At 41.6% G+C, this 19,498-nt stretch overlaps 1 protein-coding gene and 1 long non-coding RNA gene across 4 annotated transcripts; both read left to right on the forward strand.

Moving 5' to 3' along the window:
* The first annotated feature begins 1,517 nt into the window (after positions 1–1,517).
* On the forward strand, positions 1,518–10,040 carry LOC124119959 (protein draper-like). 3 transcript variants are annotated; one of them, XM_048386879.1, is made up of 5 exons: positions 1,518–1,660; positions 5,750–5,808; positions 6,577–7,572; positions 7,946–8,069; positions 8,569–10,040. In XM_048386879.1, the coding sequence occupies exons 2-5, from the start codon at positions 5,757–5,759 to the stop codon at positions 9,503–9,505; spliced, it is 2,109 nt and encodes a 702-aa protein (XP_048242836.1). In that variant the 5' UTR covers positions 1,518–1,660; positions 5,750–5,756; the 3' UTR covers positions 9,506–10,040. The 3 variants fall into 3 exon arrangements, with proteins under 3 accessions (XP_048242836.1, XP_048242835.1, XP_048242837.1); XM_048386878.1 differs by having other exon boundaries at positions 1,518–1,632; XM_048386880.1 differs by having other exon boundaries at positions 1,518–1,572.
* Positions 10,041–14,071: 4,031 nt separating this feature from the next.
* Positions 14,072–17,835, forward strand: LOC125375896. Its single transcript, XR_007218840.1, has 3 exons — positions 14,072–14,100; positions 15,685–16,029; positions 17,635–17,835. It is a non-coding gene; the product is annotated as an uncharacterized LOC125375896 (long non-coding RNA).
* Positions 17,836–19,498: the final 1,663 nt, after the last annotated feature.

Raw genomic sequence — 19,498 nt, forward strand, 5'->3', positions numbered from 1 at the left:
TGTAATTGTGTTATGAAAGAACTTGGTATAGGTAATATATGAAATAGTGACACAGTTTTAAGACCAGAATGTGGAGGAAGAAATGTGCCAACACCACACATCTGTATTAGTAACTTTTCGCTTGACTCTAAAATCTGAAGACTTGTCCATTACTCCTCGGTGCTCGGTTCCAAAGCTCCAAAAGAATCCCCACAAAGAGATATATTGCTGCGTCCAGCAAAAATATCACGAAATCCCTGTCTCAAAGGTTCATCTTAATCATATTTCCAACAAAAAAGGATTTGTTTTATATTTTAACAGAAACTATTTGAGACAAGTGGAACTAACCCCATGTGGAATCTCAAAAGCACAAAGGTTTAGCTTGCATTTGTACAACCTGTGAAACGTGAGGATGATCCGGAATTCTTCGATCAACGGGCATTTGTTACTAAAAGTGGTGACAACAGAGTTTCAAAGTTTTTTCATGGGCATAAATGTGCCAAAGTTTTTTCATGGGCATAAATGTGCTACATTATTCGCGGATCAATTTCTGTGTGCAAACGAAGAAAAACGAGGGGATTTGGCCAAGAAGTTCAACTTAAGCCTCCGGTATATCGATGATCTGATATCGTCCAATAATAGTCACTAAAGCAATTCCCTTCGACTGACTTATAGAAAGAAATATTTAAAATCATCGTAAGATAATTTACCACTCCGGATTATCCTCCGAAACAGATTCCCAAAAGCATAAAAGGCAAAACGAAAGAATAATATATTATCAGAGAAAGAGTGCAAACAGACATTAGTCATATAAACAGAGGTGACAAAACCCTTTCCATAATCATACGAAATCTTCGCTAAAAGCAGAATCCATTGTGCGATTCCGACTACTTCATAATCACGTCAATGACTCACTTTTAAATAGTTATGTGTGACCTGGTGTTCGCGAAAAGGCGATGGTATCCTGCCTTACCGGCGGTTCATATCACAAACACAGGCAAAGGCAAGTCAAGTATTCACCTGATCAAACAAGGAAACATATGGTACATCTCATGATTCATTAACACATGCTCATGGTATGCTCGGAATCGTACAATCGATTCGGTTTATGCAGAGATTTCTATTGGCAATGGGAAGAGTTTTGTCGCTTTATTTATTTAACTATCTTTAATTTCTATCCTCTTAGTAATCGAAACTAAAGAAAAACAATAACATGCAATCCTGAAGTTAAACTGAATAAACTGTCACTCAGTGGGAAACACCAACCGACACCAACCACCACACAACACTATTTGCTTATGAGTTATGAGTTGACGTTGATTTGAATATATCAAATTCCAAATAACCAGAGTAGAAGTAACAAGGACAGCATAATTTCTCTGAAAGCTTCCAGCTTCCTCACTATTCGCGCATTACATGTTTTATTTTTACTGCTGTGGTGCAGCCAGGAAACCGAAAGGTGGCAGTCGCGAGCGAAACCTATGACTCACACTGAGCAGGAACTGCATCTATCATATAATAACAATGGCTCATACGATGACACTGGAGGTCCACGTGAAACACAGTTAACGGGATTCTGAACTCAGTCAGAAGGTAGTTTTTATCACGTACCTCTCATTGTAGCTAGCTCTCGCCCCTGATACTAGTGCCAAGGTACGTCATGTGTGTGTCATGTGTAAGGGTAAGTCATGCGTGTGTCATGTGTAAAGGTCTGTCATGTCTGTGTCACGTGTGAAGCTATGTCATATGTGTATCATATGTAAAGGTATGTCATGTGCGTGTCATGCGTGAAGGTCTGTCATGTCTGTGTCACGTGTGAAGGTATGTCATATGTGTATCATATGTAAAGGTATGTCATGCGTGTGTCATGTGTGAAGCTATGTCATGTATGTGTCATTTGTAGAGGTATGTCATACATGTATCATGTGTAGAGGTATGTCATGCGTGTGTCATGTGTAGAGGTATGTCATGTGTGTGTCATGTGTGAAGGTTTGTCATACGTGTATCATGTGTAAAGGTCTGTCATATGTATCTCATGTGTAAAGGTATGTTTGTGTCATGTGTAAAGATATGTGTGTGTCATGTGTAAAGGTCTATCACGTCTGTGTCGTGTGTATGTCACATATTAAAAGGTATGTCATTCGTTAAGGTCTGTTATGTGTGTATCATCTGTAAAGGTATGTCGTTGTAAAAATATGTCATACGTACGTCATGTGTAAAGGTATGTAATGTGTATGTCACGTTTTGAAATGTATGTCATTTGTAAAGGTATGTTATGTGTGTGTTATGTGTAAATGTCTGTCATACATGCGTCATGTGCAAAGGTCCCTGTCGTGTGTAAAGGTTTGTCATGCTTGTGTCATGTTTAAAGATCTGTCATGTGTGTGTCATGTGTAAGGGTAAGTCATGCGTGTATCATGTGTAAAGGTCTGTCATATGTGTGCTGTAAAGGTCTGTCATGTGTGTGTCTTGTAAAAAGGTATGTCATATGTGTGTCATGTGCAAAGTTATTTCATGTCTGTGTCATGTGTGAAGGACTGTCATGTCTGTGTCATGTGTGACGGTCTGTCATGTGTATCTCATGTGTGACGATCTGTCATGCGTGTGTCATGTGTGAAGGTATGTAATGATGTTGTCATGTGTAAAGATATGTCATGCATATGTCATGTGTAAAGGTATATCATGCATATGTCATGTGTAAATGTATATCATGCATATGCCATGTGTCAAGGTATATCATGCATATGTCATCTGTCAAGGTATATCTTGCATATGTCATGTGTAAGGCTATGTCATGCATATATGTTATTGGTAATGTATTTCATGCATATGTCATGTGTAAAGGTATATCATGCATGTGTCATGTGTAAAGGTATATCATGCATATGTCATGCGTAAAGGTATATCATGCATATGTCATGTGTAAAGCTATATAATACATATGTCATGTGTAAAGGTATGTCATGTATATGTAATGGTAAAGGTACATCATGCATATGTCATGTGTCAAGGTATATCATACATATGTCATGTGTCAAGGTATATCATGCATATGTCATATGTAAAGGTATGTCATGCATATGTCATGTGTAAAGCTATATAATACATATGTCATGGTAAAGGTATATCATGCATATGTCATTTGTTAAGTTTTATCATGCATATGTCATGTGTAAAGGTATATCATGCATATGTCATGTGTAAAGGTATATCATGCATATGTCATGAGTAAATGTATATCATGCATATGTCATGTGTCAAGGTATATCATGCATATGTCATCTGTCAAGGTATATCTTGCATATGTCATGTGTAAGGCTATGTCATGCATATATGTTATTGGTAATGTAGTTCATGCATATGTCATGTGTAAAGGTATATCATGCATATGTCATGTGTAAAGGTATATCATGCACATGTCATATGTAAAGGTATGTCATGCATATGTCATGTGTAAATATATGTCATGCATATGTCATGTGTAAAGGTTTATCATGCATATGTCATGAGTAAATGTATATCATGCATATGTCATGTGTCAAGGTATATCATGCATATGTCATCTGTCAAGGTATATCTTGCATATGTCATGTGTAAGGCTATGTCATACATATATGTTATTGGTAATGTAGTTCATGCATATGTCATGTGTAAAGGTATATCATGCATGTGTCATGTGTAAAGGTATATCATGCATATGTCATGGGTAAAGGTATATTATGCAAATGTCATGTGTAAAGGTATGTGATGCATATATCATGCATATGTCATGGGTAAAGGTATATTATGCAAATGTCATGTGTCAAGGTTTATCATGCATATGTCATATGTCAAGGTATGTCATGCATATGTCATGTGTAAAGGTATATCATGCATATGTCATGTGTAAAGGTATATCATGCATATGTCATGTGTAAAGGTATATCATGCATATGTCATGAGTAAATGTATATCATGCATATGTCATGTGTCAGGGTATATCATGCATATGTCATCTGTCAAGGTATATCTTGCATATGTCATGTGTAAGGCTATGTCATGCATATATGTTATTGGTAATGTAGTTCATGCATATGCCATGTGTAAAGGTATATCATGCATATGTCATGTGTCAAGGTATATCATGCATATGTCATGTGGCAAGGTATATCATGCCTATGTCATATGTAAAGGTATGTCATGCATATGTCATGTGTATAGGTATATCATGCATATGTCATGTGCAAAGGTATATCATGCATATGTCATGTGTAAAGGTATATCATGCATTTGTCAATGTGTAAAGGTATGTCATCCATATGTCATGTGCAAAGGTATATCATGCATATGTCATGTTTAAAGGTATATCATGCATACATAATGGGTAAAGGTATATCATGCATATGTCGTGTGTAAAGGTATATCATGCATATGTCAATGTGTAAAGGTACGTGTATGCCATGAAGATTCCAATGAAGTGACAGAGCGATGGTTGATTGATTGTAAGGGATTGATTTAGTTATAGAACATGTGTACACACGACCAACAAACGATCCCGTATATCATGCATATGTCACGTGTAAAGGTATATCATGCATATGTCATGTGTAAAGGTATGTCATGCATATGTCATGGGTAAAGGTATATCATGCAAATGTCATGTGTCAAGGTTTATCATGCATATGCCATATGTCAAGGTATGTCATGCATATGTCATGTGTAAAGGTATATCATGCATATGTCGTGTGTAAAGGTTTGTCATGCATATGTCATGTGTAAAGGTATATCATGCATTTGTCATGTGTAAAGGTATATCATGCATATGTCATGTTCAAAGGTATATCATGCATATATAATGGGTAAAGGTATATCATGCATAGTTCATGGGTAAAGGTATGTCATGCATATGTCGTGTGTAAAGGTATGTCATGAATATGTCATGTGTAAAGGTACATGTATGCCATCAAGATTCCAATGAAGTGACAGAGCGATGGTTGATTGATTGTAAGGGATTCATTTAGTTATAGAACATGTGTACACGCGACCAACAAACGATCCCGTATATCATGCATATGTCATGTGTAAAGGTATATCATGCATCTGTCATGTGTAAAGGTATGCCATGCATATGTCATGTGTAAAGGTATATCATGCATATGTCATGGGTAAAGGTATGTCATGCATATGTCATGTGTAAAGGTATGTCATGAATATGTCACGTGTAAAGTTATGTCATGCATATATGTCATGGGTAAAGTTATGTCATGCATATATGTCATGGGTAAAGGTATATCATGCATATATAATGGGTAAAGGTATATCATGCATATGTCACGTGTAAAGTTATGTCATGCATATATGTCATGGGTAAAGGTATGTCATGCATATGTCATGGGTAAAGGTATGTCATGCATATGTCATGGGTAAAGGTATGTCATGCATATGTCATGTGTAAAGGTATATCATGTATATGTCATGGGTAAAGGTATATCATGCATATATAATGGGTAAAGGTATATCATGCATATGTCATGTGTAAAGTTATGTCATGCATATATGTCATGGGTAAAGGTATGTCATGCATATGTCATGGGTAAAGGTATGTCATGCATATGTCATGTGTAAAGGTACATGTATGCCACCAAGATTCCAATGAAGTGACAGAGCGATGGTTGATTGATTGTAAGGGATTCATTTAGTTAAAGAACATGTGTACACACGACCAACAAACGATCCCGTATCGCCAGTATGATGTTGATTTTGTGTATGTATATACTTCTTTATGTTTCAGACACCAAATGGTTCCCTTCCTGTACCTAGCCTGTGCTTGTATGGTTATGGGAACACAAGGTAAATCAGAATTACGTTGCTATAAGGTGTATACGTGGATATTTCTACAGCCTATGTATTGGTTTTACCTTCACTGTCCTGGTCGAGAGGGTTCAACCCGGATTATAAACATAAAATAAACGAAGAAACCAGTTTCATAATAATAAGAAATCACCATAATGCTTTGATGAAACCGGATGTTTTCTTGCACATGAGCGTATCCTGGCCCTCCGGTGTGACTCGTCACAAACACAGGCAAAGACAAGTCAAATGTTCACCTGAAAAACAGATATAGTACATATGTAGTACAAGGCAAAGTCCATCCTTGATTGTATGAAGGCATACGGTTAATCTGTGAGCCAGGGATTTGCTGGTACATTTGCTGGATCCATATATATATATACAATGTACATGTGGATGTTGCTGGAGCTTCGGAATCCACTACAAAAGCGGAATGGATATGTTTTCAGGTGTTAGCGTCAAGCCAATAGTTAATAGTACTGATGCCTTGTCTTGGCAGATTTCTTCCTCAATTAAGATAATGTCCTTGTATGTGGCATTATGTGATATGTCACTTGTACAAGGTCTTGGATCAAACAATTAATATAGTGATACACGCAGAGCAGGAATATGCTGTGAGATGTATTGTCAGTGGGAATATCTACACAGGTATCATATAGGGCAGCCAGACTTGGGGTTCATCATTCACATGAACCTGTAGTTTAGATGTATTTGAACACCATTGTGTGCTCTGGAATACACTATAAAGGAGAAGTTATTTTCTTCCAGCTGCCAACTGCACTGATATTCAGCACTGTGCAGAGTGTGACGAGAAGACTGGGCAATGTCTCAAGTGTTACCCTGGCTATTGGGACAAACGGTGCAGTATCAAGTGCAGCGACGGTTGTCGACATAACACGTGTGAAATCACAGATGGGGGGATTGAGCGATGTTCTGAAGGCTGTGTTACTGGTTTCCAAGGCACAAACTGCATCATACCATGTGATCCTCCCGTTGATAATTGTACAGAATGTCCTGGTGGGTGTGAGGAGGAATACTGCAAGCTGAACTCCACCTGTGTGTCTGGATGTGTTGACTCCTACTACGGTTCTGGCTGTCGACCTTGCTCCAGCAGATGTAAATCCTGCAACAGGATCACAGGAACATGTGAGGAGTGTCACCCTCCATACGCTGGTCAGGACTGTGAACATCCCTGCGCACACTGTTCAGGAAGTTGTGAGAGTGAATGCTTGAAGGAGTGTTCATCAATATTTTACGAAATGTTTTGCATTGAGCCGTGCAGTGATAATTGTATGTCAATTATTGACACATGTCCACTGAATTGCAGTGATAAGGATACAGTCAACTTTTGTACACCGACTTCTCACAACCAGAGTGGCGAGTGTACACGTGGTTGTGAAGATGGATGGTACGGACCGACGTGTGCATCTCGATGTGACGCTAACTGTTTGAACCACATGTGCGACCTGACAGGTGCTTGTGTTGAAGGATGTAAGATTGGATATTTCGGGAAAAACTGTACACCGTGTTCTGAGACGTGCCTCAATCACACCTGTCACTCAAACACCGGATCCTGTACACATGGATGCAGCCAGGGCTGGTATGGGGAAGTGTGTGACCAGACGTGTGCAGTGTGTCGTGACGGGGTGTGTCATCAGAAGACTGGAACATGCATCACGGGGTGCACTATCAGCGGGTGTGATCCCTCTTGTACAGGCAACTGCTCCATAGAGGAATGCCGTCAAGCTGCTCCTTGTAAAACAGGTACGCTAATTGCCATGTATCCAACATGATGACTTGTATGACATCCACTGTCCATATGAAATGAAAGCAGGTGGCATTTATTAATTGATGTTATGGTGCCATGCTGAGGATCCTTTGTTTTGTTGTGTTTATGTATGCATTATGTATGATTTGATATGTAACCAGCATGTTGTTTCTGTTTTGACCTGTTTCATGTTGCCCCCTCCGAATGCATGTGGCCAGACAAAAATACTTTTATACACATACAGACATCTTGTTACTGTGTATTGATACTGAATTTGATAATCATGCATTTAAGATATGTATATGATATTACTGATGTCCATTTACACATATTTATTACATTTATCCTTTCATTTTATGCTTTCCAAAGCTCTGAAGACAAATGGTATCATTATCAGAATCCTTGGTATCATTATTGGAATCCTTGCAGCAACTGTGTTTTGTATAGCGCTGAGACAGTGTGTGCGTTACCGCAAACGCATTGCTGCACAAAGGTCAGTATTTGTATTCTTCAATATGTACTAAAAGGTGATAGCTACGGGATGAACAGTTGGTACAATTCAACATTGAGGGTATAGCGTCCAACAATAACCATTGAACGTTCACTGAACAGCAAATTATACCAGAAGCTTAACAACAACGCGATCGTACCAACGCAAATGAGATAAACTGAAACTGGCTTCCACTGGAGATATCGCTTGGTAGGATCAAGTGATATCTTATCTACAATGAAATTGCATCACAATGCTCAAATGACATCATTACACTCTCTGCCTCTGAAGCTGGTTAGCTGTACCATTTACACTCAAGGCACTGGTTATCCAACTTTGTAAATGCACAAATCTTCTTCTCGTAATACAGCAGAAAACACAAACGAGAATGCACGCTGCCATGTGGCGTGTCACATAATACAAAAAGGTACTATCTATAGTGTATACATGTTTGATATCGCCCAAAGCCTTGTTTGTATTTACAATAATACTGTTTATACAGGCGTCGTCCACTGGAAGCTGTGATGGTCAATGCTACTGGACAGGTGTCACTGCCTACACTGGAGTACCAGGGTCTACACAGATACTATGAACTACACGAGGAAGACATGGACCCGGAGTTTCCCGGGAGAAACCAACTGGAAACTGGGATGGTCACAGAGACTTCACAGGTGCCTACTCATGACTACCAGGTGATACACAGGTACTATGAAATACATGATGATGATGTGGACCCAGAGCTCCCCGGGAGAAACACAAACACCCCAAACAACATGGTGGAGGAGGAGAAGGAGAAGAGGGAAAAGAAAGAGAAGAAGGAGGGGGCGGAGGAGGAGAGCGAACTGGCCACACCCACTCTTGTTGAGTACTCCCCAGTGTCCAGTGATGTAGGGGACGGAGAGGAGAGCGAACTAGCCACACCTGCTCTTGTTGAGTACTTCCCAGTGTCCAGTGATTTAGGGGACGGAGAGGAGAGTGAACTAGCCACACCCACTCTTGTTGAGTACTCCCCAGTGTCCAGTGATTTAGGGGACGGAGAGGAGAGCGAAGTAGCCACACCTGCTCTTGTTGAGTACTTCCCAGTGTCCAGTGATTTAGGGGACGGAGAGGAGAGTGAACTAGCCACACCCACTCTTGTTGAGTACTCCCCAGTGTCCAGTGATTTAGGGGACGGAGAGGAGAGCGAACCAGTCACACCTGCTCTTGTTGAGTACATCCCAGTGTCCAGTGATGTAGGGGAAAGAGAGGAGAGCGAACTAGCCACACCCACTCTTGGTGAGTACTTCCCTGTTTCAAGTGATGTCAAAGATGAAAAGGATGCTACATCCGGGGCTTCTGCTGAAGACCACTCATCATACATTCGACCAATACGGGATGTGTTTGTTGATGACCCGACAACAGTTGTGACATATCTGTCACCAAGGGAGGACTCACAATAACTTTTCATTCTAAAGTGTTCTACTCAAAGTCAACAGACTTATCAACATGTACGAGCGTACCTCTTTCCGTTTTAGCAAATACCTGTCTTTCTCAGAGTCATGACTATTATCTCACATAGTTTGCGCTACTTCAAACAACTATTGAGAAACGGTTCGTTGTATCGGTGTCGATCTTGTAAAACATACCCTACATGCAGATGGACTTCCATTTTCCTTCGGCTTGTGGCAATGATCCGAATCTCTGTGGATGTCGAGGAAACGTTGTGCTGATATGGACCTCGATAAACGCCAGATTTTACCTGATTGAAACTATGTCCTCAATGTGTACGGCACAGTAGTTGACAGTCATCAGGGTGTGGTCTAACGTGTCAGGAGACCAATGCAGTCATAGTTTGATGGCACGGGTATGGAGAATCTTGATCCTATGTACAGTACAAACAAGTTACATAGTTACAAGCTTACATATACTTTAATTTATTTTTACTCTTACAATCTTGCAATGGAATCATACATACAGAATAAATGTATCCATGTATATGTTTTCTGTTGTTTACTTGTACATTGTGTTTGAAGGAAAGAACATATGGTGTCCGCAGGAAGGCCCTCTAAATTCTTGATAACATGCATGGATAATTATCATTATAAAAACACTATTATTGTTTCCTCCGTATTGAAATCTAAGACAGACATTATTTAGCTGGACATCGTGTGTGTGTCTCCCTGTGTCACATGAGGAGGACACAGCGTCATGTTGACACAAGTTCATGTGTTGAGTCATGTGAGGGCGTGACGATGGCTATGGCCCCTCTCTATCAAAGTCAGAATGGCATTTTGTAGCAGAAACCGTTGCTTTCTTTCTTTACCTGATACGTCTGTACATGTAAAGGGCCCCGAAGTAATTCAAAATTAACGTATCGTTTTTATCAGTTTCAACAAAAACAGTAAATGCACTATCCTGTCACTGGATTTTCTTGTTCATCGATCACTTGATTGTCTGGTTTGTTTACATGCTGCCATCACATGCCAGGAGTACTGATGTGCGGTGTCAGGCATTTATGCAAATAATGTTGGTGAGTGATACCGGTAGGGCAGCACGTGCTTAGTGTTGTCGTGAACACATGGTGTCATCACTGATTGATGCCCTTTACGCCAGTAAGAGTGTTTCCGTGAATAATGAAGACTGGTTATTCTTTTGCAGTGACAATTTATATAGAAACATATTGTATTCTGTGAATTATGTTGGTAATAACAGAGTGAGCATGTACATACTGTTCATATATTCACTGGATTGTCTGGTCCAGAATCGATTATTTACAGACCGCCGTCATAGAGCTGGAGTATTGCCAGTAGAGTAGTATTGGAGTAGAAGAAGTTTGGGAACAAGAATGGATTAAAAACCTCCAGCGTCCTGTAGCAAGGGATATGGTCTGTTTCACTGTCATATATCATGTTAGAACAAACTAACCAGATATCGAACCAAATGGACGCCAAGGTGTGCTAAATCTTTGCCACCTTTGTGTTAAAATTAAATGTTGAAATCGGTAGACAGTTGACATTAATAGAACATAGGGTCATTATAGATCGCACGTCTTAATGTAGACAGTTGACAATAATATAGCATGTGCTCATTACAGATGAGATGTCTCAATATAGGCAGTTGACAATAATATAGCATGTGCTCTTTACAGATAAGATGTCTCAATATAGGCAGTTGACAATAATATAGCATGTGCTCATTACAGATGAGATGTCTCAATATAGGCAGTTGACAATAATATAGCATGTGCTCATTACAGATAAGATGTCTCAATATAGGCAGTTGACAATAATATAGCATGTGCTCATTACAGATAAGATGTCTCAATATAGGCAGTTGACAATAATATAGCATGTGCTCATTACAGATAAGATGTCTCAATATAGGCAGTTGACAATAATATAGCATGTGCTCATTACAGATAAGATGTCTCAATATAGGCTGCTGACAATAAATAAAATATGATCATTAAAGATTGCATGACCTAATGTGGACAGTTGACTGTTGACAGCAAGTTCGCCACACGAGGTTGTACGACGGGGGCACATGTGTGGGTAGTGTGAGTGTTTGTGTGTGTGTGTGTGTGTGAGGGGGGGGGGGGGGGGGTCAGATGGGGTCAGGGCAGGGGGTGTTGTACGACAGGGGGGGGGGGGGGCACACGTGTCGGTAGTGGGGAGAGAGAAGGGTTGTTGACAAAGCAGTCAATACAATGTCAGGGAAGGAGAAAGTACAAACTCTGAAATCAGATGCACTCGGAATGTCAACTGGCTATTTGTCACAAACAACCGGAAGAACATTGAATGTTTGACTTATTTGTAATCGCCCTGCACAGCTTGTCCGAGTAGATCATTTCAGAAGTGTACGTGTGCGTTTATGATTTGATAAATCACGATCAGTAATGGAGTAAGGTTATTGAAACTCTATAAAACCTAATGCGCTAAGTCATAGTGATAGAAGAGACATATTAAAATAACTTACACTCGTCAGTGGTTGTTACACAGGGTAAAATATTATATGTCCAATTGCCATGACATCTACAAAAAAACAGGCGTCGGTGGTGTTACAAGTAACAATATTCAGTACAAGTCTAACCTGGCTTCAGAAAGAACTACCCTTTCAAAAGGATGTCAACTTAAAAAAAATTGACGCTTTTATTGTAGAGTTAAGGCCAGGCTGTGCACACATAAAATGTAATGGATGTTGAATGCCAACTGGTTATTAATGTATATATGCACAAAAAGCCTCAACTAGAAACAAGCCGATGGGAAACTATACCACGAGAACAAAGGATATGTACATTGTGTGACTCCCAATTAATCAGGGACGAGTTTCACTATTTACATGTATTTCCTTGTCATTCCCTTCTAACCTCACGCACTGAATGTTGCAGTGACTACGTCACGCACTGAATGTTGCAGTGACTACTTCACGCTCTGAATGTTGCAGTGAATACTTCACGCACTGAATGTTGCAGTGAATACTTCACGCACTGAATGTTGCAGTGAATACTTCACGCACTGAATGTTGCAGTGGATACGTCACGCACTGAATGTTGCAGTGAATACTTCACGCACTGAATGTTGCAGTGAATACTTCACGCACTGAATGTTGCAGTGGATACGTCACGCACTGAATGTTGCAGTGAATACTTCACGCACTGAATGTTGCAGTGAATACTTCACGCACTGAATGTTGCAGTGGATACGTCACGCACTGAATGTTGCAGTGAATACTTCACGCACTGAATGTTGCAGTGGATACGTCACGCACTGAATGTTGCAGTGAAAACGTCACGCACTGAATGTTGCAAAGAATTCTTCACGCACTGAATGTTGCAGTGAATACGTCACGCACTGAATGTTGCAGTGAATACGTCACGCACTGAATGTTGCAGTGAATACGTCACGCACTGAATGTTGCAGTGAATACGTCACGCACTGAATGTTGCAGTGAATACTTCACGCGCAGGACAGAACCACATCACCTCACCGGTGATGCACGATAACGTCACAGGAAACGACCGAAAAAGATTACCTCCAACCCTCTCCACCTTTTGAATGGCATATTTCAAAATTCCAAATTTGTTCTCAAAATTTAGTAATCAACACTAGAAAGCCCCACCTAGGTTGCCTCACCTTTTCTGACATACCCTTTTCTACCAAACACTAAATGGCCTGGCGGGCCAGTTCGCGAAATACGCATATGTCGGAAAGCTGAAGTTAAATTCCTAATTTAAGTAGGTAAGTAAGCACTGGGTTCAGTTCAAGCGTTACCATGCCAGCACACGGTTGGGAAACATACCTCTCTAATATCTACCATAACCCTAAACACCCAGCAGTCCTTTCTGGACCAAATAAGCTATATCATATGTCAAGAGAGAGGCAAAATTTGATATCAGTTTACATTACATCAAGAAGTGGCTTGCTTCTCAGGATCCGGTTAGAATAGGTCTTCAGCAACTCATGCTGGCCGTAAAAGGTAACAATGCTTGTCATAAGAGGCGACAAAACGGATCGGGTGGTCAGGCTCGCTGACTAGGTTGTTGCATATCATCGTAGCCCAGTTGCGTAGATCACTGCTCATCACGGCAATCACGGGATGATCTGGTCCAGACTCGATTATTTAAAGGCCACCGTCATATAATTGTAATATTGCTGTGTGCGGCGTTTACCAATAAACAAAACAAGAACAATCTGCATCACATATTTCTGCATGTATGACCATAAAATGCTGCATATCCTTGATAATTTGTCATGGGTTACACTGTGTTTGCTTAGAGATTTGGGTCCTACGTTGTTGGTGGTAATGTAAGGGCGTCCGTTCGTCGCTTTAGCAACCTGAACACTATCCCCTCCTAAACCAAATGTTTACAAACGAAAAGGATAGCGACCAAATCATGGATATATTGTATTGCCATTAATCATTTACTAACATATCTCTCTGCCTATTTGTATCTGTTGAGAGACGTTCCCATGCCAATACTGATACACAGCCAAGGCAACTTGTATCTCAGAGGAACATATAGGCACAGACACCAGAGGAGGACTGACGCACTTGGGTAGCGTGTAGTTGCAGTTAAAATTATTAAGCCAATTATGAAAATTGTTTTAGTTTAATAACATGTGTTTCATTGCTGTACCAAATGTAATATTGCCTTAGTTGTGGACTCGAGACCAACTGCAGTTGCAGATCAAGGAAAAGGGTTTAGAGGGGGGTGGTCCAGGTTTTCGTTTATGGAAATGTGTGTAAATTCTGACGGCGTTGCATATCTTGCCGTGTCGCCTTGCTCCTATCAGGGCAAACGATATAACGTTGTACGCCTTGCCGTGTCGCAAAGGACTTATCAGGGCATGTGATATAACGTTGTACTCCTTGCCGTGTCGCCCTGTTCCTATCAGGCTACCTGATATAACGTTGTACGCCTTGCCGTGTCGCCCTGTCCCTATCAGGCTATATGATATAACGTTGTACTCCTTGCCGTGTCGCCCTGTTCCTATCAGGCTACATAATATAACGTTGTACTCCTTGCCGTGTCGCCCTGTTCCTATCAGGCTACATGATATAACGTTGTACGCCTTGCCGTGTTGCCCTGTCCCTATCAGGCTACATGATATAACGTTGTACGCCTTGCCGTGTTGCCCTGTCCCTATCAGGCTACATGATATAACGTTGTACGCCTTGCCGTGTAGCCCTGTCCCTATCAGGCTATATGATATAACGTTGTACGCCTTGCCGTGTTGCCCTGTCCCTATCAGGCTACATGATATAACGTTGTACGCCTTGCCGTGTTGCCCTGTCCCTATCAGGCTACATGATATAACGTTGTACGCCTTGCCGTGTAGCCCTGTCCCTATCAGGCTACATGATATAACGTTGTACGCCTTGCCGTGTAGCCCTGTCCCTATCAGGCTACATGATATAACGTTGTACTCCTTGCCGTGTAGCCCTGTCCCTATAAGGCTACATGATATAACGTTGTACTCCTTGCCGTGTAGCCCTGTCCCTATAAGGCTACATGATATAACGTTGTACTCCTTGCCGTGTTGCCCTGTCCCTATCAGGCTACATGATATAACGTTGTACGCCTTGCCGTGTTGCCCTGTCCCTATCAGGCTAAATGATATAACGTTGTACGCCTTGCCGTGTTGCCCTGTCCCTATCAGGCTACATGATATAACGTTGTACGCCTTGCCGTGTCGCCCTGTCCCTATCAGGCTACATGATATAACGTTGTACGCCTTGCCATGTTGCCCTGTCCCTATCAGGCTACCTGATATAACGTTGTACTCCTTGCCGTGTTGCCCTGTCCCTATCAGGCTACATGATATAACGTTGTACGCCTTGCCGTGTCGCCCTGTTCCTATCAGGCTACATGATATAACGTTGTACGCCTTGCCGTGTTGCCCTGTCCCTATCAGGCTACATGATATAACGTTGTACGCCTTGCCGTTACGCCCTATCCCTATCAGGGCACATGATATAACGTTGTACGCCTTGCCGTGACGCCCTGTCCATTATGTGCCTGGTGTAACGTTGTCGCCAGGCCAAACACGTAACGTCCCGTCAAGCGTTACCTGGAAAATGTACACCTGTGTTGCTTTTTGTCATCAATATTGTAGCTTCATGTATAACATTGTTCCAGACATTTGTGAACGAGGGAGAGAACACATTATGTTGGTATTCCTGGCCACCCTCCTTGTGTTCCCGCCCTGCGTCGCCGCCCAGATGGAGCAGAGCTTGTTTGACAGACTCCCCGCCATGGACGGCAAGATAGTGACGTCCTACGTCGTCATGCCACAGACTAAGCTGGACCTGGGGGCTTGCAGCTTTCACTGTCTGGGGAACCCCAAGTGTAAGGCTTTCTTCCACCACAAGGAAACATCTCTCTGCCAACTCCAGGCTGCCAAGGGTTCCGGGGGCAAGGCGGAGAAAGGGTGGCTGCACTATTACAAGAAGTGAGCGGTGCCCTCGTTCAGATCTCCTCCAGGTAAACTGTGTACGATTTATTTGTTTGAAATGAAGCCATGCACTTTAAAAAAAGAAGGTAAGAGGTAAAGGTGTTTGAAGGAACGGCGAGCGGTGCAGGTGCGAGATTAAAGGCGATTACATGAGTTGAGAGTGGTCCAGGTGCGAGATAAGGGATGTATAAATGAGTGGAGAGTGGTCCGGGTGCGAGATAAGGGGTGTATAAATGAGTGGATAGTGCTGCGGGTGCGAGATAAGGGGTGTATAAATGAGTGGATAGTGCTGCGGGTGCGAGATAAGGGGTGTATAAATGAGTGGATAGTGCTGCGGGTGCGAGATAAGGGATGTATAAATGAGCGGAGAGTGGTGCAGGTGCGAGATAAGGGATGTATAAATGAGTGGAGAGTGGTGCAGGTGCGAGATAAGGGGTGTATAAATGAGTGGAGAGTGGTGCGGGTGCGAGATAAGGGATGTATAAATGTGTGGATAGTGCTGCGGGTGCGAGATAAGGGATGTATTAATGAGTGGAGAGTGGTGCAGGTGCGAGATAAGGGGTGTATAAATGAGTGGAGAATGGTGCAGGTGCGAGATAAGGGATGTATAAATGAGTGGATAGTGCTGCGGGTGCGAGATTAAAGGCGATTATATGAGTGGAGAGTGGTGCAGGTGCGAGATAAGGGGTGTATAAATGAGTGGAGCGTGGTCCAGGTTTGAGATAAGGGGTGTGTAAATGAGTGGAGAGTGGTGCAGGTGCGAGATAAGGGGTGTATAAATGAGTGGAGAGTGGTGCAGGTGCGAGATAAGGGAAGTATAAATGAGTGGATAGTGCTGCGGGTGCGAGATAAGGGATGTATAAATGAGTGGAGAGTGGTGCAGGTGCGAGATAAGGGATGTATAAATGAGTGGAGAGTGGTGCAGGTGCAAGATAAGGGGTGTATAAATGAGTGGAGAGTGGTGCAGGTGCGAGATAAGGGGTGTATAAATGAGTGGAGAGTGGTGCAGGTGCGAGATAAGGGGTGTATAAATGAGTGGAGAGTGGTGCAGGTGCGAGATAAGGGATGTATAAATGAATGGATAGTGCTGCGGGTGCGAGATAAGGGATGTATAAATGAGTGGAGAGTGGTGCAGGTGCGAGATAAGGGATGTATAAATGAGTGGAGAGTGGTGCAGGTGCGAGATAAGGGGTGTATAAATGAGTGGAGAGTGGTCCAGATGCGAGTTAAGGGGTGTATAAATGAGTGGAGAGTGGTCCAGATGCGAGTTAAGGGGTGTATAAATGAGTGGAGAGTGGTCCAGATGCGAGCTAAGGGGTGTATAAATGAGTGGAGCGTGGTCCAGGTTTGAGATAAGGGGTGTATAAATGAGTGGATAGTGCTGCGGGTGCGAGATTAAAGGCGATTATATGAGTGGAGAGTGGTGCAAGCGCGAAATAAGGGGTTTATTAATGAGTGGAGCGTGGTCCAGGTTTGAGATAAGGGGTATGTAAATGAGTGGAGAGTGTCGCAGGTGCGAGATAAAAGGCGATTATATGAGCGGAGAGTGGTATAGATTTTATACTGAGGGAGTATGTCATAAGTCTTCTGTCTAATAAAGAGCATCTGTAGGAATTACATGTTTTATTTTTCAGGTTGGGCAACACCCGGTAAAGGAGAGATCCTGGCTTGATTCAGTGACTGGTTTAAATATGCAAAATATTCTGTACTACCACCCTTGATATATCGATATTGTTGCCTATAAGTTTACATTTCGAATCTAGTTACCTTGAAATAAGTGTTCTTTCAGATTTAATATGCAATAAATCATGTAAAATTCATGAAATAAAGAAAAAGCTTGCAACGTTTCTCCTGCTTGTTTATACTTGTATTACAGTGCATCTATTTCATTATACTTTTTTATATTTTTCACAAATTTTCAGAAGTTAAACTTCACCTAAATTCTAAAATTCGAAAGTCGCTAGACCAGTATTTCTCGTTTTTATCGCCATTGGTCTGCCATGACGGCGACCCGTGAAGATCCGGGGTAGAAATGCTTGCCGTAAAAGTCGACTATGCTTGTCGTAATAGGCGACTAACGGGATCGGGTGGTCAGGCTCGCTGATTCGGTTGATGCATGTCATCGTAGCCCAGTTGCGTAGATCACTGCTCATGACGGCATTTACGGGATTATCTGGTCCACACTCGATTATTTAAAGGCCACCGTCATATAATTGTAATATTGCTGAGTGCGGCGTTTAACAACAAACAAAACAAGAACAATCTGCATCACATATTTCTGTATGTATAACCGTAAAATGTTGCATATCCTTGTCACGGGTTACTGTTTGTTTGCTAGACATTTGGGTCCTACGTTGTTTGTGGTAATGTAAGGGCGTCCGTTCGTCCTTATAGTAACCTGAACACTATTCCCTCCAAAAACAAATTTTTACAAACGAAAAGGATAGCGACCAAATCATGGATATATTGTATTGCCATTAATCATTTACTAACATAACAGAAATGCTTGCCGTTAAAGGCGACTATGCTTGTCGTATTAGGCGACTAACGGGATCGGGTGGTCAGGCTCGCTGATTCGGTTGATGCATGCCATCAATCCCAATTTCGTGGAACGAAGCTCACTGGATTGTCTGGTCCAGACTCGATTATTTACAGATCGCCGTCACATAGCTGGAATATTGCTGAGTGGGGCGTAAAATAACAAACCAACCAACCAACCAGCCATGACGGCTCCCCCTTGGCGAGCTCATTCACGCGAACAGTAAATGACGTGATCACAGATACAATCAGCGCGGACGTCCGCCCTGGCCCTTGTTCTCTTGATTAATGTTTTGTTACCAGCCGGCGCAGGTTTTGACCATTGTCTAAAAACTGTAATTAAAATCAACATTTGTTACGCAATACTGATACTGTTTTATTACCACCGGACGGAGATTACAACATTAAAGTAATTGTTAATGTGATACCAGTAGAGCTGTGGGGGTATATAACTCCTTGGGTGTTGGTCCTCGGCACATTTGCTTGAATAAACCCTAAGGACCTCACAGCTCTCTCCTCTCTTGTTTCAAGGTAAGAAACATTTAAATATTCCTTTTTTATGACAAAACTTCTTATGTCATTGTTATCATTATCTAGAAAATGTTAGAGTTAAGTTGAATCAGTACTGCCATATTGTAACGCTCGATCTACTGTGTACAAGTTCTAAATGACTGCTCATTTTATATTATTTACCGTTTAATATTCAGGCACTGTCAAGTGATGTTTTAAGAATAATGCGTCAAAACCAATAGTTCTCTCCTATGTTTCGACATCCATGATTATATTCCCCTTCTATGTCTAACATCATCTGTTCAACATGCCAGATGTATATACAGTCTATACTTCCGTGCAGTAGCGTAGCGTACATGAGCTTAGTCACAAACTGTTCGTAGAGTTAACACAACTGTTTGAAGCAAGATTTATTTTATAGGTAGGTCGCTTATTCCATATTTTTCCGAC

The sequence above is a fragment of the Haliotis rufescens genome, unplaced genomic scaffold (assembly GCF_023055435.1).
Source record: "Haliotis rufescens isolate VD_foot unplaced genomic scaffold, xgHalRufe1.0.p SCAF_61, whole genome shotgun sequence".
Lineage (NCBI taxonomy): Eukaryota > Metazoa > Mollusca > Gastropoda > Lepetellida > Haliotidae > Haliotis > Haliotis rufescens.